This window comes from Pristiophorus japonicus, chromosome 6 (genome assembly GCF_044704955.1).
Source record: "Pristiophorus japonicus isolate sPriJap1 chromosome 6, sPriJap1.hap1, whole genome shotgun sequence".
NCBI classification, from domain to species: Eukaryota; Metazoa; Chordata; class Chondrichthyes; family Pristiophoridae; genus Pristiophorus; species Pristiophorus japonicus.
The window spans coordinates 150,337,653-150,356,270 of NC_091982.1; the positions used below are offsets into that span (position 1 = coordinate 150,337,653).

The 18,618-nt window shown below is 48.3% G+C and overlaps 1 protein-coding gene across 3 annotated transcripts in view; it reads right to left on the bottom strand.

Moving 5' to 3' along the window:
* LOC139265824 (glypican-1-like) overlaps nucleotides 1–18,618 on the bottom strand; it is a 378,382-nt gene that overhangs the window by 18,951 nt on the left and 340,813 nt on the right. For all 3 annotated transcript variants that reach the window (XM_070883291.1, XM_070883290.1, XM_070883289.1), the window contains 2 exons: nucleotides 12,125–12,256; nucleotides 10,599–10,732 (listed from right to left, as the gene is read on the bottom strand). In XM_070883291.1, coding sequence (XP_070739392.1) covers nucleotides 10,599–10,732; nucleotides 12,125–12,256 — 266 coding nt within the window. The remainder of the gene's footprint in view (nucleotides 1–10,598; nucleotides 10,733–12,124; nucleotides 12,257–18,618) is intronic.

Consider the following 18,618-nt stretch of genomic DNA (forward strand, 5'->3'; position numbering starts at 1 on the left):
AACAGAGTCGGGATAAATGGGTTGACAAACAGTAACTAGTTGGGTGCCGCAGGGATCGGTGCTGGGACCTCAACTAGTTACAATCTACATTAATGACTTGGATGAAGGGACCGAGTGTAATGTAACCAAGTTTGCTGATGGCACAAAGATGGGTGGGAAAGCAAATTGTGAGGAGGACACAAAAAATCTGCAAAGGGATATAGACAGGCTAAGTGAGTGGGCAAAAATTTGGCAGATGGGAGTATAATATGGGAAAATGTGTGGTTATCCACTTTGACAGAAAAAATAGAAAAGCAAATTATGGTTTAAATGGAGAAAAATTGCAAAGTGCTGCCGTACAGAGGGACCTGGGGGTTCTTGTGCATGAAACACAAAAAGTTAGTATGCAGGTACAGCCAGGAAGGCAAATGGAATGTTGGCCTTTATTGCAAGGGGGATAGAGTATAAAAGCAGAGAACTCCTGCTACTACTGTATAGGGTACTGGTGAGGCCACACCTAGAGTACTGCATGCAGTTTTGGTCTCCGTATTTAAGGAAGGATATACTTGTATTGGAGGCTGTTCAGAGAAGGTTCACTAGGTTGATTCCGGAGATGAGGGGGTTGACTTATGAAGATAAGTTGAGTAGGTTGGGCCTATACTCATTGGAGTGCAGAAGAATGAGAGGTGATCTTATTGAAACAGATAAGATAATGAGGGGGCTCGACAAGGTGGATGCAGAGAGGATATTTCTACTTATAGGGGAAACTAAAACTAGGGGACATAGTCTCAGAATAAGGGGCTGCCCATTTAAAACTGAGATGAGGAGGAATTTCTTCTCTCAGAGGGTTGTAAATCTGTGGAATTCTCTGCCCCAGAGAGCTGTGGAGGCTGGGTCATTGACTATATTTAAGGTGGAGATAGACAGATTTTTGAATGATAATGGAATGAAAGGTTATGGGAAGTGGAGCCGAGCCCATGATCAGATCAGCCATGATCTTATTAAATGGCAGAGCAGGTTCGAGGGGTGAAGTGGCCTACTCCTGCTCCTATTTCTTAAGTTCACATGTGCGTTTCAAAGTGCAATCACACACACATGCACACACACAGGCACCTGCCCACGTGCACAAACACGCTCACACACACGTATCACACCTTTCCCCGATAAGCTTGCCCCAACAGTAGCTGGGCTTGGTATTTAAATTGTTACATTGACTAGTCACACAACCCAACCCAGTGTGCATTACATGCCTGCAAAAACAGCTGCAACGATACAGCAATATATTGCACACTGCGGTTCAGGGAGGGGAAACCAAATCTGCTTGGTTTGGATAAATAGCAGCACTATCTATATTGAGATATAGATTGAGCAACCTAATACACCACTTAATAGCTTCGAGCCCCCATCTCTGTACACAGGCTCTGCAATTCAGTCAATAAGATTTTTAATTAGAAAACCACTCAAATGATAAATTTCCATTATTTTCTTTAAAAAAAAATAAAACACATTCCCATTACTTAAGACTGCACAATTCCCTTTGGGTAAATTTTTAGCACAATAATCAATGCGAAAAGAATTGCCTCAGTTGGGAGGCTGCAGGAGAAAGTCCATCCGTTGCTCCCTAACAAGATCAGCATCGCACACTCTGGCAATCCTCAGGGGTGCAGTGTATCGTGTGCTGCCAAGTTGGATTCTGCCGTTAGACATCACCCTGTTCATCACCACGAAGTCCGTGGACTTCTTAAAGGGCCCTTTTTACAATATGTACAAATTCCATTGTCCAAAAAACACACACATAGCATCTCTGTTGTTCCCGGGGCTGCTCACTGAAGATAGGTTGAGCATGTTGGGCCTATACTCATTGGAGTTTAGAAGAATGAGAGGTGAGAGGTGAAACATGTAAGATTCTGAGGGGGCTCAACAGGGTAGATGCAGAGAGGATGGTTCCCCTCGTGTGGGAATCTAGAACTAGGGGGCATAGTTTCAGAATAAGGGGTCGCCTATTTCAAATAGAGATGAGGAGGAATTTCTTCTCTCGGAGGGTGGTGAATCTTTGGAATTCTCTACCCCAGAGAGTTGTGGAGGCTGGGTCATTGAAATTATTAAGGTAGAGATAGACAGATTTTTGAATGATAGGGGAGTCAAGGGTAATGGGGAGCGGACAGGGAAGTGGAGTTGAGGCCAGGATCAGATCAGCCATGATCTTGTTGGATTGCGGAGCAGGCTCGAGGGGCCAAATGGCCGACTCCTGCTCCTATTTCTTATGTTCTTATGTTCACGGACTTCAAGGTAGGAGACTGGCAAAGCCCAGTGACATCACCAGCTGCCATGCAAAGCTCTCTGACCAGCCGTGTACCGGTTGGAAAAATCAACCGGGCAGCGACCAAAATTGAGCCTCTACAGTTTGCAACAGGGCTACTTATTAACTTGTCGCCAAGGGAGATGCTTTCAGGACTGACCGACATCAGAATGATGGGATGTGGGTCTGCACCGATGACCCCTGCTGCTCGCACAACGAGTCCCTGATTTCAATCACACCACGGGTGAGAATTTCTGAGTGAATTTATAGTTCTATTAATGTAATAGTAATCTGATACAGCCCTTCACTTGCTGTGTGGTAATTGGGACTACCTTGCCTTCAGTGATATCCCGTTGGCCATCTGTTGTCGGAGAACAGGAAAAAGAGAAGGAACATAATTGAATCCCAGCCCAGTCATTACTTCACAGCTGGGCGGGCCACAAATGGAGGCCTAGGAACATGTGGGATGAAAATTGGTCAAGGAAAAGCAGGCCCCAAATGACTAATAACCTGTATTATGCGTCCGACAATATATCTAACTCCAATTCTGTTACTTGCCTTGTAGTTTTCTAACTCACACATGAGTTTGGTGCCCAGAAGAGGCGAGGGCCCAGGGGCAGCACGGGCCAGCCCACATTGCGATATGTGTATGTACTAGGTCCGTGCAGCAGAGCTGTTCTCCAGTCATCTTGGTTAACCCTTGCCACTGGACCAAGACCAAGCTCTGTCAAGCCCGTGTGGTGGCTGATGTGCAACGGCCACCACACGTTAAAAAAATCCACGCACAGGAATCTTCTACCCCTTCAATATGCAGTTCAGGACCTGGAATACTAGGTCCTTCATTGAAACACATGTGAACTCATTGAACACATCCCTTTTCGGCGTGAAAGCAAGTCATCCTCAATCTGAGGGACTGCCCAAGAAAAAAAGTTTTCTAAGAAAGCACAGAATGAGAATCCTGCCAATTGTTTAAAAGGGCTTGCTCTCTCTATAGAGCGTGTCCAAACTGCTCTCTTATGGACACTACCTATCTGTCCCACCTAAGCAATGTGCTGAGAAAATGTGTTACATAAAGACGCCTTGTTCCAAATTAAATACTCCCATTATATCCCAAGCTAATTTAAAAAAACTCAAGAATATTGACCCATCTCCACTTTTCACCGCTGCCCTGATGTCCCCACATGCAACATAATCTACTCTCTCCCCAAGCCAATCGAACACAGTCCTTGTGGGGGTCGCTTGCTCAGACATAGAAATTTGGAGCTGCGTATCCAGGCTACCACATGCTAAGTGCTCCATGACAACCCATCCAGTCAATCCTGCCCTGGCGACCTCAATAAAACATCTGCTCTTTTTTAGTGCTAATTACTCCCACCCACACACACAATCCCTCCTAAGGCTTGAAGATTGGGCCAGTCACAAGTGCTGAGTGTCTAATTCAGCTCAGGCATGGTGGACTGCTAACAGCAGGAACTATCTGAATTTTGATTGCTCAGGATAGCGATTCTTGACCCCCTTAAAGAGCCTATCACTACTGTTGAAGACTCTCAACTGCGAAGCACTCTTCCAAACCAAAGCCACCTGGTGTGCTCAACACGTAAATATCAAACACTTGCTAAGACTCCCAACTCCTGAGGCTCACTTGGGGCAGGATTCACGTATTGGCTGCCGTGGAGCAAAGGTGGGCAAGTGGAGTTGAGGTGTGGATCAGCCATGATATAATCGTATGTCGGAGCAGGCTCGAGGAGTGAATGGCCTACTCCTGTCCCGAATGTTCTCAGGAACATAAATAGCCCGGACAGGAAAAAAGATTTGAAATGATTTACCTACAAGGAGCTCAAAGGTGCTGGAGATAGAGAGGGATTTGGTGAATGACAATGGGACATTTTTATCTCGCAGGCAAGGATCAAATAACTCATAAATGAAGCTTTTCCTCTCAAGTCTCATAAAATTGGTATTGCACTAAAAAACCCATCCAGGGCATAAAATAAATCTCTTAGAGTGAGTGCTAAAGTGTAGTCATTTTATATATTTATGCAGGGACTCAGCATAAACTATGCCTTTGCTTGTTAACCCTCTCCTCACCTCTGCTCCCTGCCTCTAAAAAGTCAAACTTATTCAGGGGTCTGCGGCCATGTCCTCTCCTGCATACCTGTTCGTTCGGCTAGCATCCAAGCTCCCTGTATTAACCTCAAGATCCCTCTGTGGCCTTGCTCCTCCTGATATAAGTGGTCCTCCCCAGCTTCATGGCCTTGCTCGTGCCCTCCACTCTTCAGCCATTGCTTGTTTGCTCACAATCGGAAGCTGATCTTTCAGTCACTGCGCCCCTTTCCTCTCCCGAAAAAACAATGTCTCGCCACATCCCTCACCGGTTTGAGAAATTTCCTAAAAATCTTTCCCTCTGACCGTGCCTTCAACCTCCCACTTTCCAAATGTTCCGTCCTTTCTCTTGTTTTGTCCATGCCTTTGTTACCTTGACTATTCCAACGGCTAGCCCCCCACATTCTACCCTACGTAATCTAGGGGTGATTCAAAACTCGGCTGTCCGTGTCCTAACTCACACCAAGTTCCGCTCACCCATTACTCCTGTGCTCACTGACCTACTGGTTCTCCATTTCAAAGTTCTCTTCCTTATTTTCAAATCCCTCCATGGTCTCACCCCTCCCTATCTCTGTAATCTCCTCCAGCCTCACAACCCCCCCCCCCCCCCCCCCCCCGAGGGTCTGCGCTCCTCTAATTCTGCCCTCTTGAGCATTCCCGATTATAATCACTCAACCATTGGTGGCAGTGCCTTCTGTTGCCTGGGCCCCAAGCTCTGGAACTCCCTGCATAAAACTTTCCACCTCTCTACCTCTCTTTCCTCCTTCAAGATGTTCCTGAAAACATACCTCTTTGACCAAGCTTTTGGTCACCTGCGTTAATTTCTGCTTATATGTCAAATTTTTATCGCATATTACTCCTGTGAAGCGCCTTGGGATGTTTTTCTACGTTAAAGGTGCTATATAAGTTGTTGAGGCCAATTCACTAAATACATTCAAAAAGGAGTTAGATGAGGTCCTTACTACTAGGGGGATCAAGGGGTATGGCGAGAAAGCAGGAATGGGGTACTGAAGTTGAATGTTCAGCCATGAACTCATTGAATGGCGGTGCAGGCTAGAAGGGCCGAATGGCCTACTCCTGCACCTATTTTCTATGTTTCTATGTCTATAAATAAAAGTTGTTGTTGTTGCTTGTTAAGTGTTCAGAGGTATTTTCTTTGCTATCACATTTCCCCAGAAAGGACGGTCAGGAATCCTGCTCACCGGGAATGGGAAGGGGCTTGAAATGCCTCAGGCAAATTGGAAGTGGGGACAATCTCAAATAAGCAGCATAGAGAGTGCAGAAATCCCAGAACCACAGAAAAAGCAGAATGATTGGGCATTATGGGCACGTGCCAACGCAAGGCCTTCTGGATACATCAGGTTAACTGAGCCAATCAGAGCACACCATTAGCTAATGTCTGCAGGTTCGAGCTCCCCAGTCACTATATTCGGGCTGGCTACAGAAGCGGAATGCTTAGTTAGAATCCTCCACATGTACAGAAAGGGCGCAGAGTGAAGTCGTGCTTTTCTGAGAGTGCGTTAAAAAGATGGGCTGCCATTGACTACACTCCCTGATATCTGAGTAATTTAATCTCCAAGAGACCGAACTTGCCCCCTTCTTTTAGGTCCGCCGGGTGGTAATGCCTTTCCGACCGGAGACAGGCAGATGGTCTGACCCATCCGAAATGGCTCCCGGGCCGGGAACGGCAGAAACAGGTTTCTGCCCCGTCGGGCACGCGCCGACCCCTTACCGCCCCGCGCCGACCCCTTACCGCCCCGCGCCGACCCCTTACCGCCCCGCGCCGACCCCTTACCGCCCCGCGCCGACCCCTTACCGCCCCGCGCCGACCCCTTACCGCCCGGCGCCGACCCCTTACCGCCCGGCGCCGACCCCTTACCGCCCCGCGCCGACCCCTTACCGCCCGGCGCCGACCCCTTACCGCCCCGCGCCGACCCCTTACCGCCCGGCGCCGACCCCTTACCGCCCCGCGCCGACCCCTTACCGCCCGGCGCCGACCCCTTACCGCCCCGCGCCAACCCCTTACCGCCCGGCGCCGACCCCTTACCGCCTGGCGCCGACCCCTTACCGCCCGGCGCCGACCCCTTACCGCCCGGCGCCAACCCCTTACTCTCCAGCGAGGGAAATTGCCCCGCAGAAGCGGAGCTGCCGCCGCTCAGTGCCCCCAACAGCTTTTCCCGGCGGGAAGCTGCCCGTGGCTGGGCGCCGCGTCCACCATTTTATTTTAATTGTTGGTCACCTCTGCAGTCGGCCGAATAATGATGGTCACGGGATCGGCCGGGCTGCCAACAGGCAGTCTGGCAACCACTCTCGGGTGCCGGACCTCTGGCCCCGCCGAAGCCCTCCCTTGTGGCCTAGTGGGCACCATTAAAGTGGCTACAGAGCTTGCAGTGGCCCTCCTCTTTAACTGAGGGGAGGGAGGTCGCTATGTGTCAGTGTGACGCGGTACTCCCCTCCCTGCCCCAAACATAAAAAGAGGGCAATTTCCCTCTATTCTATGCCCCATGGATTCAAGCGGAGAATATTCATTTAATCCAATTCTTCAATTCATATGGTCAGTGCCATTTCTGGAGTGTGGGCTCTAGATATGGGCGCTGGATTCCCAGTCATTACCTCCCCTCTTTCAGCAGGACCATGCCACCATATTGGATTTGAGGCGCAAATGCCAGCTCTCCTTGATGGCACAATGGGTGAATGTGCTGCTCAGCTGTGGGGGGCGGGGGGCGGAAATCATTCCTCAGTCTGTGCCGGATTCGCTGATTCTAGCTCCAGTGGGAGGGGCCGTACCATTGGGCTCAGCTCGCGACGGGGGATGGGGAAACAATTTCAGCCAGGTGGGCCCTGACCTTTAACCCCCGTACGATGTACTGTGTATGAACTTTAGCAAGGCTTTTGATAAGATTCCACATGGTAGACTGGTCAAAAAGGTTAAAGCCCATGGGATCCAGGGCAAAGTGGCAAATTGGATCCAAAATTGGCTCGGAGGTAGGAAGCAAAGTGTAATGGTTGATGGATGTTTTTGTGACTGGAAGGATGTTTCCAGTGGGGTTCCGCAGGGCTCAGTATTGGATCCCTTGCTTTTTGTGTTATATATCAACGATTTATATAGGGAGTATGATTAAGAAGTTTGCAGACGACACTAAAATTGGGTGTGTGGTTGATAATGAAGAGGAAAGTCATGGGCTGCAGGAGGATATCAATCTACTGGTCAGGTGGGCAGAGCAGTGGCAAATGGAATTTAATTCAGAGGAGTGTGAGGTGATGCACTTTGGGAGGGCTAATAAGGAAAGGGTGTACACATTAAGCGGTAGGTCAATTAATAGTGTAGATGAACAAAGGGACCTTGGAATTCTTGTCCACAGATCCCTGAAAGTAGCAGGCCAAGTGAATAATGTGGTTAAGAAGGCATACGGAATGCTTGCCTTTATTGGCCGAGGCATAGAATATAAGAGCAGGGAGGTTATGCTTAAATTGTATAATACTTTGGTTGGGCCACAGCTGGATTACTGCGTGCAGTTCGGGTTGCCGTATTATAGGAAGGGCGTGATTGCACTAGAGAGGGTGCAGAGGGGATTTACTAGGATGCTAGAATGGAGAATCTTAGTTATGAGGACAGATCGGATAGGCTGGGCTTGTTCTCATTGGAACAGAGGAGGTTGAGAGGAGACCTCATTGAGGTGTACAAAATATTGAGGCACCTGGACATAGTGAATAGTAAGGGCCTATTTGCACTGGAATCTATTACGAGGGGCATAGTTTTAAGGTGGGTGGTGGAAGGTTTAGAGGGGATTTGAGAGGTGGGGGGGGCGCTTCTTTATGCAGAGGGTTGTGGGGATCTGGAACTCGCTGCCTGGAAGAGCGGTGGAAGCAGAAACCTTCACCACTTTTAAGAGATGGTTGGATGGGCACTTAAAGTGCAGTAACCTGCAGGGTTACGGAACTCAAGCTGGTATTTGGGATTAGACTGGATGACCTTTTGTTGGCCGACGCAGTATAAATGGTAAGTACTGCAGGGAATAGAATACGGCCAGGGTGATCTCCTGGACTAGTTTCGATCGCCTGGATGGGTCAGAGAGGAATTTTCTCAGATTTTTTCCTCCCTAAATTGGCCTGGGTTTTTATCTGGTTTTTGCCTCTCCCAGGAGATCACGGGGCTCCGGTTGGGGTGGAATGTAGAATGTTTCAGTATAAGGGGTGTCGCAGTTGTGGTGAGGTGGACTGGTTGGGCTGAGTGCTCTTTGTTTGTCGGTTTATATGTAACCTTCAGGGCTGCTGACCGAGGGCCATGTGGCTCTTTGTCGGCCGGCACAGACACAATGAGCCGAAATAGCCTCCTTCTGCGCTGTAAATTACTATGTTTGTTTCTATGTTCAGCCATGAGGGGAACACGAAATTGGGCTCCGCTCTGATGTTCCCTTCCCGCCAACACTGCCCACATAGAATGGCGAGTTGGTAAACTTCCAAAAAACGTTGGCGCTCGATGCGGAACTCGGAGAAGTGAGGTGTATTTAACCACAACTAATTCAGTGGAGCAGTAAGAGGCGAGACTTAACATTACAGGAAACTGTGCATCCCAGCTTGTGAGATAACGGGCTCTGGGCGCTAGGTTTCCCGACATGTGCCAGTAACACCCGAAGCGGAAAATCTCCTCAGAGATACCAGTTCCACCTAGCAGCTGTTTTGACCGTTGGACTGCAGGTGAGTTTTACTTTCCCAAACACTGCTGGTCATTTGCAAGGGGGAGTCTCACGGTGCATTATAATAAAAACAAGAACTTGTACTTATATCACGCCTTTAATGTAGTGAAACGTCCCAAGGTGCTTCACAGGAGTGTTACGCGATATAAATTTGACGCCAAGCTGCATAAGTAGAAATTAGCGCAGGTGGAGAGGTATGTTTTAAGGAGCGCCTTGCAGGAGGAAAGAGAGGTAGAGAGGCGGAGAGGTTTAGGCAGGGAGTTCCAGAGTTTGGGGCCGAGGCAACAGAAGGCACGGCCACCAATGGTTGAGTAATATTAATCAGGGATGATCAGGAGGGCAGAATTAGAGGAGCACAGACATATCGGGGGGTCTTGTGGGGCTGGAGGAGGTTACAGGATAGGGAGGAGCGAGGCCATGGAGGGATTTGAAAATAAGGATGAGAATTTTGAAATTGATGCTTTGCTTAACTGTAAGCCAATGTCGGTCAGCGAGCACAGTGGTGATGGGTGAACGGGACTTGGTGCGAGTTAGGATATGGGTCAGTGAGCACAGGGGTGATGGGTGAATGGGACTTGGTGCGAGTTAGGATATGGGACAGCGAGCACAGTGGTGATGGGTGAGCAGGACTTGGTGCGAGTTAGGGAATGGGTCAGCAAGCACGGGGTGATGGGTGAACGGGATTGGTGCGAGTTAGGATACGTGTCAGTGAGCACAGGGGTGATGGGTGAGTGGGACTTGATGCGAGTTAGGGAACGGGTCAGCAAGCACGGGGTGATGGGTGAGCGGGACTTGGTGCGAGTTAGGGAACGGGTCAGCGAGCACAGGGGTGATGGGTGAGCGGGACTTGGTGCGAAGAAGGAAGAATAGTGGAAGCGAAGCAGGAGGGAGGAAGGGGAAAAGGAAAGGGGTTAGTGGTGAACGTTGGAGAGAAGGGTCTTGAAAACAAGGTGGGAGCTGGCAGGATGGAGGGAACTAGGCAGAGAATTCCAGAGAGCAGGAGCGCAGTGGCTGAATTAGCGGCCAAAGATGGTGAAGTGGAAGGAGTGAGAGGCCAGGGGCAGCACAGTGTCAGAAGATACACCAGGCTGGGGGAGATGACTAAGGCAGGGCAAGGTGAGGCCTTTGGGAGCATTGAAAGCAAAGATTGGGAAGGAAGAAGGAGGTGGAAATCAGGACTTGCACTCTTGGTCGCTATTCAACGATCCTTGGTGGAATGCGCACGCATGCTTATTGGACATGATGCCTCCTACAGTTGAATAGCTAGCTGTCGCTCACTGTCTGGGCTCACACATGAAGAATGGCCATTGAACTGAGGAAATGGAATACTCCCAGCACCCTGACAAGATTCAGTGCCCTCAGGAGATGAGGGACGGAAAACTGAAACGAGAAATGGCTCATTCGCTATATTTAGCAAACACAAGAACTAGGCTCAATGCTGCAAACGACACCCTAGATTTTACAGTCGTCGAAAGAGGTATGGACACCTTTCTCCAGCTGCGACCGAGAAAGCAGCATCTTACCTCCCTCTGCTCTGTCCATTCCAACACCTCTCCTCGTTGGCTGACCCCGCGGTGACCTTCTCACTGCACAGGGAACTCGGGAGGGTGACCCACAATTCGCGCACGTCTCGCAGCTTCATCTTGACTTCAGTAACCTGAAAGGACACCAGCCATTACTGCACATCGAACTCCAGCCCAAACACCTGTGCCTTCAAATCCCAGCCGCATACAAGCCATCTCTTTAGTGCGCCACGCAAACTCTGAAACACTGCGGATTCCCCCTTCCCTAGAAACAGTTGTGGTTGACCTCGCCAACGATGGATTGAAGACCTGGATGCAATCACACAGCTGGTTAGCAAGCCGTTTCTCGTTACATCAAGCAAAATCTTCTTCACGCAAGGCGTGTTCTGAGACACAGTTGGGTGAGAATGATTGGGTTGTTTAGTAGCAACATGGCAGAGTGGGACAGAGTTGGTGGACCAGCTGGTCTATCCATCTATCCAGAAGGCTGTGGGTTCAAGTTCCACGCTCGGGGCTTGAGCACAAAAAATCCAGGCTGACACTCCAGTGCATTACTGAGGAAGCGCTGCACTGTCGGAGGTGCCGTCTTTCGGATGAGACTTTAAACCGAGGCCCCGTCTGTTCCCTCAGACAGATGTAAAAGATCCCATTTATCCCTCAACCAACATCACTAAAGTAGATTATCTGGTCATTATCACATTGCTGTTTGTGGGAGCTCGCTGTGCACAAATTGGCTGCTGCGATTCCTACATTACAACAGTGACTACACTCCAAAAAGTACTTCATTGGCTGTAAAGTATTTTGAGATGTCCGGTGGTCGTGTAAGGCGCTATATAAATGCAAATCTTTCTTTCTTTGCAAAAGCCAAACTAAGATGGCACTGGGAGTGAAGAGGCCACATATAATCAGCAGCCTTGAGCCCAAACTCCAGAGGGCGCTACATAATCACCAACGCACCCGAAAGGACTTTATATTGCACTGTGGAGTCCTCAGCCAGTGCCCTGGTGACCATCGTGTGCTTGGCAACAATGGCAGCTTCAGAGAAGAAATACTCTCCATCGTCACAGAAATCATGGGTTGCCATTTCCCTGTCGTTGCTGGTGACGTCCAAAATAGCTGTAGGGTGCTCGCCCTTCCCCAAAAGAAATGGCCCATCAGCGAGCGGTTCTCCGACGGCAAATGATGGTAAATGCAGTGTGTGGTTCAGTACTTTGTCTTACACACCATAATGACCTGGGTTCAAGCCCTGGTCTGAATTGAGTCAGCGGGACAGGACACTGCTGTTCGTCACAACTCCCCTGGGCTGGGAAAAGGGAATAAAAGACACAGGCCCCCACTCATGATCCAGGGAACCCAAATGGAAACTGTAAGCGCATGATCAGGTTAAGTGGTGCTGCCGCCCACAGTCAAATAGCCAGCTACCCCTCACTTTCTAGGAATTGTTTTTCCTTTAAAAATATTCAGCAATGGTAGTGTTTATATGAGTGTAATTCTTGATATGGTACGCTGATTCATCTAGCACCTACCAATCTGTCCATGCGGGGAGTGACTGGACTGACTGGCTTCTCCTCCACTGGGTACGGCTTCCCACGCTTCTTTGGGTCATCCTCGGCTGACCGTTTGGCCAATGATTTGAGATTACCACAGCCCTGAAGAACCTGGGAAAGATACGTAAAGAACGAAAAATTCAGTCAAACAAACAAACATATCCCGTTTACGAGGTAGGAATTTGCTGCTTAAATAAATAAACTAAAGCACAGAGTTTTAGACAGATATTTGGCATGATGTTAACTCACGCCAATGGAGAGTGAAGTTTCCCACAATGCTGAGCGGCACAGAAATCACACTATGAATAACCATTTGTAGTGGGGGTGTGCCACAGAATAGCTTACTTTCAGCACACATTCCTGTTCACAAGTGTAATCCTGATCTTCCTCTGTATCACTGACCTTCACACCATAACTATTACTACAACTACAACTTGCATTTATATAGCGACTATAACAGATTAAAATGTCCGAAGGTGCTTCACTGAAGCATTATCAAAAAAGATTTGGCACTGATCCATGTGATATTAAGACAGATGACAAAACGTGTGGTCGAAGTGATAGGTTTTAAGGATGGTCCTAAAGGAGGAGAGAGAGCTGGGGAGGTTTAGGAAGGGAATTCCTGAGCTTCAGGCCCAGGTAGCTGAAGGCACGACCACCAATGGTGGGGACGAAGGAAATCGGGGATTCCTAAGGGGTCAAATTGGAGGGGCGCAGAGTTCTCAGAGGGTTGTAGGGCTGGAGGAGCTTACAGCAATAGAGAGGGTGAGGCCATGGAGGGATTTGGAAACAAGGATGAGAATTTTAAAATCGAGGTATTGCTGGACCGGGAGCCAGTGTAGATCAGCGAGCACAGGGGTGATGGGTGAGCGGGACATGAACAGCCGAGTTTTGGATGAGCTCAAGTTCGTCGAGGGTGGAGGATGGTGGTCCCCACCAACCTTAAAGTCACGTTTAGAAAGAGTATATTATCTTCCTGCGGGGCACTCTGCAGTCCCAGTCCTGACTGTAGCAACCTCTGAGTTCAGCTGTAAATCCCCCCATTCTGTTACTCATTCCCCTTCCAGCCAACTTCCAATTCCTTCCCTTCCATTTTGAAGCTATTTTCATCCATTTTTTGGGGGTCTTTCTAACGTCCTTTCACAACCTTACTGAGATAACGCAGTGGCTTTATTCAGCTTTTTCATAAAGATGTTTACAGACTGTGAAACGCATAGGGGTCAAAATTCGGTTTCTTACGTCACACGTTAGCGCCGGAGAGGGGCGACCAGGTTCCTGGGCTGACGGTAAATTTAGTTGGGCGGTGGGGGCGGCGCCAAGACATACTGCTGCGCGCTCGGCCGCCACCCACATGGTGATGTCATCGAGTGTGCAACGCCCCCTTGCCGCCGTCGCTGCGATATTCGGTGAGTACGGTGGCCTTACCGGCAGGTGTCCGTACAGTCTGGGAAGGTGGCGGGAGCGTCCAAGTTAAGTGGTTATGTTTATTTTTGGGGGGTGATTTATGTGTTATTGACCAGTGGGGTGGCGTGGGTGTGGGTGAGGGAAAGTGTCTGCAACTTTTTTCCCCCATTTTTTCCACTTGCCCACCATGGGGAAATTCGGTCGGCCTCCTGAGCTCCCGCTCCATTGGGGCCCGAGGATGAGAGTGCAATGCCACCGTTAGTGCTGCTTTCTCATCTTTGGGTGGTAAAACTGAATTTCGCAGTTTGAGGCGGCAATGACCGCCCGGCGTTAAAATCAGCACTCAGCCGGTGTCACCGTCTCCAAAGTGAATTTTGACCCCATTGTGACCGGAGACTCTGCCAAATTTTCTCTTTCCAGTGGCTGCCGGGCCTGCTGTGTTTTTCCAGTCTGCCTGGCTTTTGTCTCCTCTAGATTTCCCGACTTTCCTTTTGAGCTGTTGCGTTTCCCCTTTGATCCCAGATCACAGGCACTCACTCAGCAAGCTGAGGTAAAGTGGCTAGGAGCAGATCAATACTGGATTCCAGCAAATGCGCAATTAATTGTTAATGGTTTGAAGAGAGCTAATTATGGGCTTGATAAAACATGCGGTGGCGATGCGGAGGGTGGGTGGAGGATTTTTGCTATCGAACTGCTGCATCGATGGGGGTCATTATTTAAAAGCGTAACAAGATAATCCCTCAATTGACTTGTAGAAATGACCACAAAAAAAATGTTGGAAGGGATGACTGAAAGGCGGAGAGGAGACACAGATCGAAGCAGCAATATTTGCGAGAGGGCGGTGGGAAGGCAGAGAATCATAAATCTCCCCTCACCCCTATCCCCTGCATGGCAGATGAACAATTCTGTTCCCTTGATCTCACTTTGTTTGCTCTACAGGATGATACAACTGCTCCCAGCTCCTGAGAGCCCGGGAGAATTGCTATTCTCATTCTCTCCCAAGCCCTATGTCAAGTGTGGCAGCCTCCACCGTGACATCACCCGAGCACATGGAGAGGAGACGCCTACAGGAAAGATGTGAGTGCACGAGAGAGGGCACAGAGGAGGTTTACGAGGATATTGCCAGGACTGGAGAACTTTAGCTATGAGGAAAGATTGGATAGGCTGGGTTGTTTTCTTTGGAACAGAAGAGGCTGAGGGGGGACCTTATTCAGGTGTATAAAATTATGAGGGGCATAGGACCTATTTCCCGCAGCAGAGGGGTCAATAATCAGGAGGCATAGATTTAAAGTAAAAATAATAACTTTTATTTATATAGCGCCTTTAACATGGTAAAACATCCCAAGGTGCTTCACAATAGTCTTACAACACGTTAAATATTGACAAGGGAGGGAACGAGAGAAAAAGCATGAGATGGAAGTGTAAACAGGTTAATGGCTCGGGTCTAAAGCAGCAGCCAAAATGCGCATGCAGATAAACACAGCCGAAAAAAACAAATAAAAAATAAATTTGCATTGTAAATAATACAATAAGGTGGATACAATAGTAAAAACAGCATAATAAAGATTAATTATAATTGAACAAAATTAAATAATATATAAAATAATTATAAATTAAGTTAAAATTAGAAAATAAGCAAATGAAATCTGTTGTTAGCTGTCTTTAAAATTAATTCCCTGTCCAGCGATTCAATTAATATGGAAGAACCAATCACTGCTCTCCATCCTTGTAATGTCATAACATTTTATTTCTCATGTTGTCCCCTAGACAGGTCTGTTGTCAGAGAGCAGCTTTTTTTGAAACTCCCTCCAGCTGCTCCAGGCTCGAGCTGCCTCCGTTGTCAGGGAGCAGCTTTTTTTGATGAGCAGATGAGCAGCTCCACACGAGCCTCCTCTCACCATACATCATCTAGCCCTATCAACATATCCTTCTATTCCTTTCTCCCTCATGTACTTATCTAGCCTACCCTTAAATGCAATCTATGCTATTCTTACAGGACTTGACAGAGTAGATGCAGGAAGGATGTTTCCTCTGGCTGAGGAGTCTAGAACCAGGGGTCACAGTCTCAGAATCAGGGCTCAGCCATTTAGGACTGAGATGAGGGGAAACTTCTTCACTCAGAGGGTGGTGAATCTTTGGAATTCTTTACCCCAGAGGGCTGTGGAGGCTCCGTCTTTGAGTTTATTCAACACAGAAATCGATAGATTTTTGGATATTAAGGGATTCAAAGGATATGGGGATAGTGCAGGAAAGTGGAGTTGAGGTAGAAGATCAGCTATGATCTTATTGAATGGTGGAGCAGGCTCGAGGGGCCGAATGGCCTACTCCTGCATCTAATTCTTATGTTGTTATGTTCTTATGTTCTTATGTAGTCACCTTATCTACTCTGTGTGATAGCAAGTTCCACATTCTAACCACTCTCTGTGTAAAGAAGTTTCTCCTGAATTTCTGCTTGGATTATTAGTGACTATCCTGTATTTATGGCACCTAGTTTTGGACTCCCCACAAGTAGAAACATCTTCTCTACTTCTACATTATCAAAACCCTTCATCATTTTAAAGACCTCTATCAGATCACCCCTCAGACTTTTTGTTTCTAAGCAAAATAATTATTTTTAATTGTGAAAGTATAATGCCCCCCCCCCCCGGGCGTCTCTCGAAGCGCCCCCTGTCCGGCTCTTTAGCTCGGGAGTTTCCCATCCTAATGCCCTAAGAGAGATAGGTGTACAACGCCTACCTTAGTGCTGCGCCCCACACTAAGGGCCCAGCTGCCCAATGTTACTTACTGAGGCGCAAATTGTTCCCGGCTGCTAACTGTCCCGCCACACCACCATTACAGCCCGCAAAACATCAAAATCGAAAATCCAGCCCATGCTGTTATATGGCTCTGACACCAGCTCCCAACATATTGGCAGTAACATCATCATCATCATAGGCAGTCCCTCGAAACCAGGATGACTTGCTTCCACGCCAAAAAAGGATGAGTTCACAGGTGTTTCAATTAAGGACCTAATATTCCAGGTCCTGAACTACATCCTGAAGAGTGGAAGATGCCTGTGCGTGGATTTTTTTAGCGTGTGGTGGCCGTTGCACACTAGCCACCACACAGGCTTGACAGAGCTAGGGCTTGGTCCAGTGGCAAGGGTTATCTAAGATGACCGGAGACCTGCTCTGCTGCACGGACCTAGTGCGCACACATATCACAGTGTGGGCTGGCCCGTGCTGCTCCTGGGCCCCTGGCCCCGAACTCACGCTTCTCCTGGGCCCCAATCACATCCCTCCACAGTCTCGTGCCGCTCCTGCTGTATCTGCCCACGCTCCAATCACCGACCTGGACCTTTATGATGTCACTCTTCGCTGCCGTCGCCCTCCTGCACCAGCTCGCGCCGCTCCCTGAAACAGTGCGCCTCCACACTGCTCCCTGGGCCGCCGCACCTCCGCTTCTTTTATGGCCCCGACCTGCCGCTGGTGTTCTCACGCAGGTCGGGGCCTGCACGCTGCTCCCTATCCACACTAACACTCACTATCTGACAGCACTCAGTGCCCAGAGTCACAAATGAAGAACAACTGAAACAGGGTCTCAGCAAATGCAAGTGCTTTCAGGAGAGGAGGGGGGAAAGAAAGGGGAGGAAAGTAATTAGTGGAACTGGTTTAGAAGTTGCACTCCAGAACAATGAAGGAGTGGATGGAACAGTGCAAGTCTAAACATGAGCGATAATTGCAGATGTTTCTGCACAAAGCTGTTTGCACTCTAAAAGAATCTCTTCAACATATCCACTCAGGTCTGAGAGAACAAGTTAATTCTATTTACAAACTATAGTCCAGGGATGTCAAGGGTCATTGTACTTGGACCAGCAGCAACAAAATGTGTATTTATACAGCACCTTTACTTTAGTAAAAACACCCCACAATGTTTCACAGGAGCATTGTCAAACAAGTTAGGCACAGAGTTATATAAGGCAATATTATGACACATGAGGTAGGTTGTAAGGAGCTACTTAAAAGAGGAGAGCGCGGGGTAGAGAGGCGTAGAGGTTTAGGGAGGGAGTTACAGAGCCTGGGGTTTAGGCAGCTGAGGGACGGCTACCAGTGGTATAGTGAATGAAATTGGGGATGCAGAAGAGGCCAGAATTGGAGGAGTGCAGCTAAGTTCTGGGTGCCCACTTTGTCCATTGTAAGATGGCAATGTCCTTCCCTCCTCTTGGGTATGTGTCCCCAGGCCGCTCAATTAGCAACAGGTGGGATTTGGGTTGGTAGCTAGAGGGGGATTATCTGCAGAACATGGATGCTGGTAGCTTAGGAGCCTTGTGTTCTTCAATAGTCCTGTGTAATGCCTGGGTATCGCGAGTAGGACTGCTAACTTTCATCCTTCATTCTAATTTTACCAGCCAAGACTAACTTAATGACACAACAACAATAGCTTGCATTTATATAGCGCCTGTAAAATAGTAAAATCTTCCAAGGTGCTTTACAGGAGCATTATAAACATTGACACCGAACCACAGAAGAAGATACTAGGACGGGTCACGGGGGTAGGTTTTAAGGAGTGTCTTAAAGGAGGAGAGAGAGGTGCTCTAAGTATCCATCATTACTGCTCTGCAAAGTGCTTTGGAGCATTTATTTCACGTAAAAGGCACTACATAATTGCAACTAATTGTTGGGGGGAGGGAGAATGGCCATTCCATTTTTGCATGTTTTATATTTTGACTAACACGACAATGGGAAAACAGCAAAACTGGTTGTTTACAGCCTTACATAACCTGTATAGAAATGTAGAAACATAAAAAATAGGTGCAGGAGTAGGCCATTCGGCCCTTCGAGCCTGCAACACCATTCGATAAGATCATGGCTGATCATTCCCTCAGTACCCCTTTCCTGCTTTCTCTCCATACCCCTTGATCCCTTTAGCTGTAAGGGCCATATCTAACTCCCTATTGAATATATCCAATGAACTGGCATCAACAACTCTCTGCGGTAGGGAATTCCACAGGTTAACAACTCTCTGAGTGAAGAAGTTTCTCCTCATCTCAGTCCTAAATGGCCTACCCTTTATCCTAAGACTATGTCCCC